The 10,963-nt window shown below is 36.0% G+C and overlaps 1 protein-coding gene across 2 annotated transcripts; it reads right to left on the bottom strand.

Annotated features, from left to right (window-relative positions):
• Positions 1-1,129: 1,129 nt before the first annotated feature.
• Positions 1,130-3,813, bottom strand: LOC147537608 (L-type lectin-domain containing receptor kinase IX.1-like). 2 transcript variants are annotated; one of them, XM_086640525.1, is made up of 2 exons: positions 2,905-3,753; positions 1,130-2,589 (listed from the first exon to the last, which is right to left on the bottom strand). In XM_086640525.1, the coding sequence occupies exons 1-2, from the start codon at positions 3,403-3,405 to the stop codon at positions 1,318-1,320; spliced, it is 1,773 nt and encodes a 590-aa protein (XP_086496651.1). In that variant the 5' UTR covers positions 3,406-3,753; the 3' UTR covers positions 1,130-1,317. The 2 variants fall into 2 exon arrangements, with proteins under 2 accessions (XP_086496651.1, XP_086496650.1); XM_086640524.1 differs by having other exon boundaries at positions 1,130-3,813.
• Between the last annotated feature and the right edge of the window lie 7,150 nt (positions 3,814-10,963).

Genomic DNA, 10,963 nt, shown 5'->3' with positions numbered 1-10,963 from the left:
ATTAGTCCATTTGTCAGCAATGAACTTGTGGCAATCGGGGTGTGTCATCCAAGTGCGCATAAATTTAAACGGTTTAGGTTTGTTGCTGCCTAAGTCTGTGTCTTCGAGGAGGATAGGGAGGTGATCTGAACCTACACTTTCTAGGTGAGAAATACTCAAGCGTTGAAATTTATTTAACCAGGGGAGGTTGGCTAGGGCTCTGTCCAGTCTTTCCTGGATAAAATTTTCGCCAAATTGTCTGTTGTTCCATGTGTACGGGTAACCCTTAAATCCTATGTCTGTCAGATTTAGGTTGTTGATGTGAGTTTGAATTCTATGATTGTTAGAATTCATTCCCAGCTTTCCTCCTTCCTTGTCTTTGTTATCAAGAATAACATTGAGGTCCCCTATAACTATCCAAGGAGTTTCTACGTTAATATTAAGTTTCGCTAACATTTTCCATGGTTTCATTTTGTTTTTATTGTAGGGGCTACCGTAGAAACCTTTATTCTAGTTTCTTAGTTCCGAGAGTTATTTATTTATATTTTATTTGATTTAGTATTCTTTATTCAGGTTGGGCACCTAACCCATTGACAAATTCAAATAAAAAAAAACTTTGCAAGGACTTCAATTCTAATTTATGAATCACCGTTTCAAAAAAAATAAAAAATAAAAAATATTCTTCGTTTTATATTATCCAAGGCCCCCCAACCAAAGTTTGCACGGAACTCATTTCTCTCAGCCACGCCACTCCCACACTACTAAAAGCTAGAAAGATAGTTTCCCAAAGTGCCCTTCACAGTGGGCACTTTTTGTTAATTCCCAATATCAAGAGGCAACCCGAGTACAAATCTTGACAAAGTACTATAAACTAAAGCTAGGCAACGATTTGAGAGAGGAGTGAAGTGATTTGCTTACCTAGAGGACCTAGATGCTATTGATGATGATGTGTTTATAAACACACTTTTAACTTTCAATTTATGATCCATCTAAATTGTATAGCTCTAACTTGTCAACTTCATTTTTACATCAAAATTTATCCTCTTTTACAATTCACCAAGATCAATCCCCTAAGGACTATGCTGCAACTAAACCAAATCCAAGAAAACCTCTAAGAAACCCAAAAACTATCAAGTCTTTCACACATAAATTGACCAAGAATAAGCAAACCAACCATTTCTAGAACTAAATAATATACAAATGTTTTCGAACAGAAGCAAACTTATACAAAATTTACCAAGCTGAAATGATAGAAAACTCATAAACGTTATCACTGATTACTAAAATAATGGCAAAGACTTTTAACAAAAAAAAAAAAGATAATGGCAAAGAACTTATTCAACGACCGATTTCGAGACTTGCACACGTTAAAGAAGCACCTTCACTAGATGTAACAGCCACCTCAGGTACATGATATAAAGGAACAGGCATCTTTGGTGGAAGGTCTGGAATAGTTGCCTCCTTTTTAAGTACTTGAATTGCTTGTCTTATCGAGGGTCTTAAAATTCGATCAGGGTGCGCACACCACAATCCGACATTCACCAAATACTTTACTTCATTCTCGTCGAACTCCATATTCAATCTCTTGTCCACAACTTCAGTAATATCTCCTCTCCCGAAAAGAGACCAAGCCCATTCAACCAATCCAACTTGGGGTTCTTCTTCCATTCGATCGACTGATTTTCTACCAGAAACAATTTCTAAGGCCACCACCCCGAAGCTAAAAACGTCGGATTCCTTACTAGCTTTGCCTGTGTTAATGTATTCTGGTGCTAAGTAGCCTAAAGTCCCTGCCAAACCAGTAGTTTGAGGGCCTAACTCATGGTCCATGAGCCGTGCTAGCCCAAAATCACCAAGTTTAGCATTGAAATTCGAATCTAACATAACGTTGCTCGATTTGATGTCTCGATGTACTACACATTGTTCCCATTCTTCATGAAGATAGAGTAATGCAGAGGCCAACCCAAGAACAACTCTATATCTTGTAGCCCAAGGAAGAGGATTTCTTCTTCCAAAGATATGAGAATCTAGACTTCCGTTAGGCATTAATTCATAAACAAGTAGAAACTCACCTCTATCGTGGCACCAACCGATGAGCTGAACTAAATTTCGGTGTCTTAGCCGGCTTATAGTTTTGACTTCAGTTATGTACTCCTTTTTACCTTGTTTTGAACCCCTAGAGATTTTCTTCACAGCAACCTCTAAGTCATAATTTGTCAAGAATCCTCTATAAACGCCTCCAAATCCTCCTTCCCCCAATTTCCTTTCCTCTGAAAAGTTGTTTGTTGCAGAAACTAGTTCTCTTAAGGAAAACCTCTTTGGCCCAGCTCCCCTTTCAAAATCACCATTTATAGAAGTTAGGTTAACTGTCTCCTCTTCCTTTCTAGTTCTACGGTTTTTCGAAATAAATATCCATAACACAACTATCCCAATAATACATATCGAAACAACTCCGGCAACAATCGATCCAACAACCAACCCAACCTTTTTTGACTTGTTTCCTTCGGTTGTTTCCAAACTTGAATTGAAACTCCACGATTGAAGAGTATGTTGCTCACCGAAACTACCAGTAGCAGCCGAGAATCCAATCGTTACCCATTCGGGTAAAACCTGCATCAAATCAATTTTGTATGATAGAAGAGAGTTTCCTCTATAAATAGGATCTTTCTCATAAGTCCAAAACACACTTAGATTCTTAGTAGTAGAATTATAAGTAATCCAAGCATTAGCAGTATTACCACTATGCAAACTAGCATTCCAAGGGACAGATATGGATGAGGCAAGAGAGTTATTATTAATCCCAACATGTTGGGAAGGGGGATCCCATTGGTCATTCACATAGGAGTCAAATTCGACATGAACGATTTGGTTCCTGGATGTAGAATCCATCATTGTTGTATTAAAAAGGCCTAGAAATCCACTTACAGAGTTAGGTGGAATTTGAAAGCCGACGGGAGCAAGAAAAAAGGCAAGTCCGTGACCGTATTGAGAACCATTTTGAGTATCGATCGTGAAGGAGAAATGAGTGGTAAAGTCAGATAACTCTCCGGATATAGAATCCCAAAGGTGAACCTTTTCACTATAGGTAGCTCGACCAACACGACATGTATATTTCAAATTGTTGAACTCAATAGTTCCCATTTTGGAAGTGGCATCGCCTTCCAAGAGAATCATATTGCCATCCAAGTTAAAGCGAGGAATGTTGAAGGATAGTGAGTTGACAAGGGGAAAGTAAAACAGGAACAGAATTAAGTAGTTTATGTTAACTGAAATGTCCATAACTCTGCACAAAACTAGCAATGCAACTAGATGAGAACAAGAAATGGCTGAAAAAGCATTAAGAGAATAAGTTGTCCTTTCTCCTCGCTCTTGCGCATTTGGAGTCCCTCTCACCATTCTTTGCGCGTTCGGAGTCCCTATCACCATTTGGTAAGATATGACATGGAAGAATGGGTCTAACCATAGAAAACATCAAATTCGAAGACAAATTCCAAATAGACTTTGACATAATAGATTTTATCAACATGGGTATCCAAAAACAAGTCCAACTGATGACCAAGGAAAACAACAGATCTTAGCACATATTTCCCAACTTTGAGCTAATTTTTTGTCTAAAAGTCCTTTACTTATTAGTCCTAGAGAGTTCCTTAATTTGGTGCAGCTTCAATTGCTTCAGAAATCACTACCAGGAGAAACTGAGGAATATATGGCAGCATTGGGAGAGTTTTACAAAAATGACAGAATAGGCTACAAAATTAGACCTAAATAAAATCTGACCTTGGATGTAAAGAAATTGGCCCACAGAACTAATTACAAAATTCCCAAAGTTTTATGGACTTCAACACACAGGCTGTCTAATTGAAAATATTTAAGAAAGACTTAGAAGTTATCAACTCTACTGATAAAGACCGAGTGCTTATCTATTTTTCAAGTGATTGTATACCGGAAAATAATTAATAAGGAATTGAGTAATATGTTGAATAGAAATTTGGGATTGAAGTAAATGAAAACTTAGGAGGTACCTTCCATATAGTCAACTGATTAGACAGCAAATACTCTACTCAAAGAATATGCTCATTTTGTAAATGCTCATGTCAAAAAATAGTCTTCCGTTATATCAGCATGAAAAAAGGAGTTGATGCATGACAACCTCCGTTATGACGGTATATTCTGATATGAGGGGTGAGATTCCCCTGAGTAGCCCTGCTTCCAGCTCTGGTTTTCTGCTAAGCTGCTCGTGCTCCTTGCTCCTGCTCCTCGCTCCTTGCTCCAGCTTAGATCTCCTGTCTTTTAGCTCCGATTACAGCTATCTCCAAGCTCCTGTTCGTCGTGTCCCAAAAGGGGGGGGGGGGGGACCTGCAAAGGGTACGAAACTGCTCCGACGTTCAAGACAGTCAGGGTGATCTTTGCAGTAAAAGAATGAATATTGATTGATCCTTTTGGGGGCGAGTTATGGGAACTCTAAGTACTTATTCTAGGGTTTCTGGGGTAGAAGACGATGTTTTAAGATGTTTTCTTAGATTCGGGAAGTCTCCTCCAGATCCAAGATTTCAAGTGATGGGAGATGTCGGGTGATTCCGGAAGTCCTTTGGAAGACGATGTAGGGGGCCTTTTATTGGCTTAAGAGGCGGCGGTCTTTTCCGTTTAAGGGAAAGTTTATCTTTGTGTTTATCTCGGATTCGGGATATGTGAAAGTTCCTAATTTCAAGGATCTTTTATGGTTATCCTGCCGATGCGATAGATCTTCTAGGAGAAGTTTCTTCCCTTAGACACGTGGAGTCCAAACTTGCTTAAACACTTCCAGAAGATCTTTAACTGACTAAGATCTCTAAGGATATTTCGGGATTGAGTCGGTAAGTCAGTGCGCTTTTGTCTGCCAGTTCTAGCGTAGGGCATCGACCGAACCTACCGGACCTCCCTCATTCCTCTAGAGGCCCCAGGGTTGATCTGGCCATGCCGAGGGCGTAACAGGGTTGGTTTCCTCTAACCGACCTCCCAGTTAGGGGAGTGTAGCGGATCGTCAAGGATTCAGCGGTCCTGTTGCCTTAAGCCGGGTTGACCCGTTAGACTTCAAGTCTGATCTTGACTCTTCAGACGTTAGTCAACTTGTGGACATTTTTATGTATCATCAGTAAGATCTTCATAGTTCTTAGTTGGGGTTATCCATTCAGAACTTTTATCCGATCTTCAAAGTTCTTAAGACCATTGGAGTTTAGCGTTATTGGTTTCAACCTTTTTTTAAGAGCTTCGAAGTTTCGTGTTATTGGTTCAGACCTTTATTTAAGAACTTTAAGTTTCGTGTTATTGGTTCAAATCTTTTTTTTTAAGAACTTTAAAAGAACACGTTATTCATTTATTATGAAGAATTGAGAACTTTTAATCAAAGATCTGGTCCATGAACTTTTCAAGACAAATTTACTCATTAATTAGTCAAATTCAAAGATCCACCTGTTCAGGTGGATCTTTGAAATTCTTACTTTAAGTGTACCCAAAAATTATTGTTAAGCCCGTGTGGTAGGGGGTGCGGGATGTGTACCCGCACTTGGTCCCCGCCACATGGGGTCATTTCTTTCTTCTTAACAAGTAAAAAGTTTTATACTCTCTACCTTCACAATCTCTCTCTCTCTCTCTCTCTCTCTCTCTCTCTCTCTCTCTCTCTCTCTCTCTCTCTCTCTCTCTCTCTCTCTCTGTCTCCGTCTCTCTCACACACAGGTTTTTCCATCAAATAAATATTTTTTGCTCTTCTTATCTCTCAAGTGTTGCTGATTTCTCCTTATATGAAATCTCATTTTTTTTTCCTCTCGAACTCGTAATCTAATTTGTTTGTCTCTATACCATCCATCTCTTAAAAAAAAATATTATTTCATATAAATAATTGACTTTTTTCCTTTTAATTCTTTTTAGGCGAGTCGAAGAAGTCTATGTGTTTAGTATTTATTTCGGGAGCCTACCTTTTTATTTTCTTCTTAAATTCTAAACTAATACTTTATACTTAGAAATAAAAACCTTCTTAAAATTTTATTTATTGGAAAATGATATGCCAATAATATAGGAACGTCCTGAGCTTTCATTATATAATAATACTTTGTACGTAGAAATGAAAGCCCTCTTAAATTTTTTATTTTTTCTCTCGTTTCGTATATAAATAAGATTGAGATAAATAGAGAGACAAAGAGAAAAGAAAGAAAGAAAGAGTGAATGGGTGATAGAGAATGGTGGTATTTGGTGAAGATAAAGAGAAGATGAAGAAAAAAGTAAACAACTAATATTTAAAGTTTAGCTCTTCAAATAATATAATGTTCGCTGTAATTTCAACCATCAGTTTGGACGGCTTATATTTAAAATAATATAACTTTGATTCTAACAAAAGGTTCAGAATTTTCAAAGTTTTAATAAAACGGTTTCCGAACTTAATGCTCAACGGCTTTAATGTCCTAGACCTTTAAAAGTTTCAAAAGTTTAAAGTTTCTGAATCTTCAATGTTTTGAACATATATGTGCCAGAACACTTAAAAGTTTTGATATCTTTGGAAGTTCGGAACAAAAAAAGATTTAGTAAAAAGGTCTTAACGAATAACAGACCCTTAAGACCTTTAAAATTTCGCGTTATTGGTTCATCTTTTTTTAAGAACTTCAAAGTTTAGTGTTCTTGGTTTACAACTTCTTTTTAAGAATATTGAAAGAACGCGTCATTTATTTTTTACGAAAACTTAAGAACTTTTAGTCAAAGATCTGACCTAGAAACTTTTCGAGACAAATTTACTTATAAAATAGTCAACTTCAAAGATCCGTTTATTTAGGTGGATTTTTGATATTCTTAATTTAGGTGTTCAAAATTTTTATTGTCAAGCCCGTGTGTTAGGGAGTGCGGGACGTGCACCGGCACTTGGTTCCCACCATAAGAGATCATTTCTTTCTTCCAGAAAAGTAGTAACAAGTTATGTACTCTCTACCTCCACAATTTCTCTCTCTCTCTGTAACACATAGGTTTTCCCACGACACATTTGTTTTTTTTCTCTTCTCATCTCTCTGGTGTTGTTGATTTCTCCTATCTTAAATCTCTATTTTTTTCCCTCTCGAACTCCTTACGTAATTTTTCTGTTTCCATACCATCCATCTCTTGTAAACAATTATTTTTTCACATAAATAATTGATTTTTTTTTCTTTTAGCTCTTTTTACGTGAGTCAAAGAAGTCTATGTAAGTAGTATTTCTTTTGGGAGTCTACCTTTATATTTTCTTCTTAAATGGTAAAACAATACTTTGTAGGTAAAAATAAAATCCTAGCTACTAAGCAAATAATTTTAATTTGTTGGAAAATAATACACCAATAATATGGGAACGTCGTGAGCTTTCTATCTAAAATAATACTTTGTACATAGAAATAAAAACCTTCTTAAATTTTCATTTTTTGTATCGTCTCGTATTTACATAAGAGTGAGATAAAGAGAGAGGTAAAAAGAGAAAAAAAGAGTGAGGGTGTGAAAGTGGATGGCGGAGTTTGGTGAAGATAAAGAGAAGATGATGAAGAGGAGTAAACAACTCATCTTTAAAGTTTAGCTCTTAAATTAATATAACTTCCGTCTAAATCTCAACCATTAGTTTGGACGACTTAGATTTAAAATGGACCCTTTGAAGTTCTAACAAAAAGTTCCGGATCTTCAAAGTTTTAATAAAAAGGTTTTAGAACTTAATATTCTAGGACTGTTAATGTCCCAGACCTTAAAAGTTTCACAATTTTAAAGTTTCTGAACCTTTAAAGTTTTAAACGTTTAAGTGCTAAAACTTTTACAAGTTCAGAGATCTGTGGAGGTTTGGAACAAAAGAGATCTAGTACAAAGATCTTAAATTGAAAGTATTTTTCTAATAGAGTAGGTAACTAAACAAACTAGGAGCCGAAGGAGTTTATACATCTTACTAACTTGGAGTTTTGCTTATTTATGTCGATCTCTTTTACAGGGCCGACCTTGCCATTTTTATCGCTCGTAGCGGTCTCAGAAATGTGGCCCTTCTATTTAATGTTTTCTCAATTAACTTTTTATTGAAAATGTTCCTTCCTAATTTCATCTTTATCTTATTCACCATCATCAACATGATCACTGACCCGTACGAACAACTCACTGTAATCTTTCTCTCCATCTCTATATCGATATCTCTCTTAGGGATGTCAACGGGGCGGGTTTGGGACGGGTTACCTCTTTCCCAAGTCCGCCCCGTTAGTAAACGGGTTTTACCATTCCCGTCCCAATAGTTAATCGGGGCGGGTATTTAATTACCATACCCGTTCCGATTAGAAATTACTTAACCATTACCGACCCGCCCCGCCCCGTCCCGTTAACATGAAACGGGGCGGGGCGGGTCGGATTTAAACATAAATTTCATATTTTTATTTCAAATAAGTTAGATTAATCAAAATATTATAAACAAAATTTTATGACATTTTGGTTTTATCAACTATAAACACTACAACTTATTACATAATATAAAATAGTTAAATTGATGATATAAGATAAAAAGTTTTAGAAACCTATTGTATATAATAATACATAACATATATAATCGGGGCGGGGCGGGTTTTACTACCTAATCCCAAACCCGCCCCGAACCCGGTAAATGGTTTTATCTTCATACCATTACCGTCCCATTTAATAAACGGGGCGGTAAAACCCGTTCCATTAGGGGCGGATTCGGGAAAAAACCCACCGGTTCAGACTAAATTGCCACCCCTATCTCTCTCTTATAGGTTTTGCGGGGAGAGGGATGTGAGAGAGAGAGGGAAAGGAAGTTGAACTAAAAGGACGAGCAAGAGAGAAGAAATGGGAAGGAAAATGAGCCTGGGAAAGAGACGGTGGTGGTGGTTAATTGGTTGTGGTTTGTGATGGTAGATTAACAAGAGAGCTAAAAAAACATATTAACCAACAAATAAATAATTTTAACTTCTTAGGACCTTAAGTTAGTGTTGTATTCAGTGTACCGATTCAACGAGCAGACTCGACGAGTCTCTTAACCAAGTCACTGGTAAAATTGGTTCCTACTTTGATTTTATCGATAAATCAATAGAAAACACCTACGTTCCAAATTTATAGAGAACGACTAAGGAAGAGAACAACTTAATGTCTTTCGTATTTCAAACTGATGGTGTTCGTTATCTGGAACACATGATTCTTAGTCGAATTTCACTATGGATTTAAAATCAGAAAGAAGGATTATATTTCTTACCTGTTTTCCTGATTTATTATTTTAAAATCAACTGACTTCTAATTTGAAAAATCAGATAAACGAAAAAGGAAAAAATAATCGGACAATAAGAAGAATATTTTTTAATCGAGGCGAGGTATTCCTCTTTCCTTACGACAATGGACAACTAATTGGGATTCGATTGCAGAAGACATGTGGGTTGATTATGCCTATTGATATTTACGTGTTTCTTACTTTCTAACATGTCAAAGATTACGATTTTCTTTTAGAGCTATTTCTTTTACTATTTCTAGATTAAAATAGAATATTTGATTAGTTTATTTTAATATTATGTTGCAATTAGTTTGAATTTGTTTAAGAAAAAATTGATGACATTATGAGCGATTCTTGGAACAGAGATGGTCTCGCAGTCTGATAACATGGACTCAAACAAAAAGACTAAAAGACCTACTGAAGTGTGAGCACTCTATTGATATTGACGACATTTTAGTGAATACTCTTTACGAGAGTATATTGGACGAAAAAAATGGAGAACAACAAGTAATATATGAGATATATATATTCAAGACAGTTGGAGTTATCATTTTTTTCAATATGAATGGAGGCCATTGCCTTATTTATTAACTACTTGAGCAAAAATAAATGTTGGCTAGATCTGCCGCCAACAAGCTTACAACGCAATCCGGAGTCTCATATGTCTCCACAGTTTGATTTAATTCAAGCTTAAAATTGAACTACGCTAGTGAATGAGCGACATTATTTTCTTTTCGAGGACAATACTGTTGAAATATCTTTCTATATATTAAGATATCCCATATAATAGATATTAGGAAATATCAAATATTAGAAACTAGTAAGAATTAGGAACTAGTAAATATATTAGTATAAACTATTAAGAAACTAGTAAAATATTAGAAACTAGTAAAGTTAGAAACTAGTAGTATTGTAACTCTATAAATAGAGTCTTATATTTCTTTTTGTAATCTATCAAGGAATAAAACAAGTTCTTTGATCAATATCAACTTGGTACCAGAGCCAAAAGTCTTAAATTTGTGTTTGGGAGTTTATATTGATTGAAAGAGAAAGAACCTTCATCTTCATCTTGTTTTTTCGGTTTAACTAAAGTGAAGGGCAACTGATGCTTCCGCAATAATGACTCTCAATAAGGCAAATTCAAATTTTGCTAAAGTTGTTGGTCAATCTGACAAAATTACTTATAAGTGTACTCACTGCAACAAAATTGGTTATACCAAAAGTCATTGTTATGAAATATTAGGCTATCCAGAATGGTGGGATCATAATCGAAAGAAAAACTCTAAGAAGACCCTTGTAGATCCAACTGTTAAGCAAGCTTCATCGACGGTAGCCACTACAGGTAATGTAGGCAAGACTTTAAATATGTCTACACAATTTTTGAATAGTACTTGGATAATTGATTCTGGTGCTACTGATCATATGACTTTTGATTCTAGACAGGTCTCAACTATTAACCAATCTTCACATAAATATGTCTCTACTGCCAATGGCACCTCAGCCCCTGTTGTAGGGGAAGGACCTATAACTCTAACGAACACATTGAACTTAGAATCTGTTTTGGTTGTCCCATCTTTAGATCATAATTTATTATCAGTGTCTCAAATAACCACCACTCTATTTTGTGTTGTCATCTTTTGGCCCGAATTTTGTGTATTTAAGGACATCCAGACAAGGCAAACAATTGGTTATAGTGTTAGGCGAGGAAAGTTGTATTACTTGGATTTAGTATCTGAAAGCTCTAATAAATTGCGT

The sequence above is a fragment of the Eschscholzia californica genome, unplaced genomic scaffold, assembly GCF_041429995.1.
Source record: "Eschscholzia californica isolate CP2 unplaced genomic scaffold, dmEscCali1.0.p SCAF_5, whole genome shotgun sequence".
NCBI lineage: Eukaryota > Viridiplantae > Streptophyta > Magnoliopsida > Ranunculales > Papaveraceae > Eschscholzia > Eschscholzia californica.
This window is presented reverse-complemented; position numbering and strand designations above follow the sequence as displayed.

Coding starts and splice junctions, on each gene's coding strand:
- LOC147537608 (XM_086640524.1), bottom strand. CDS start 3,405: ATGGTGATAGGGACTCCGAACGCGCAAAGAATGGTGAGAGGGACTCCA.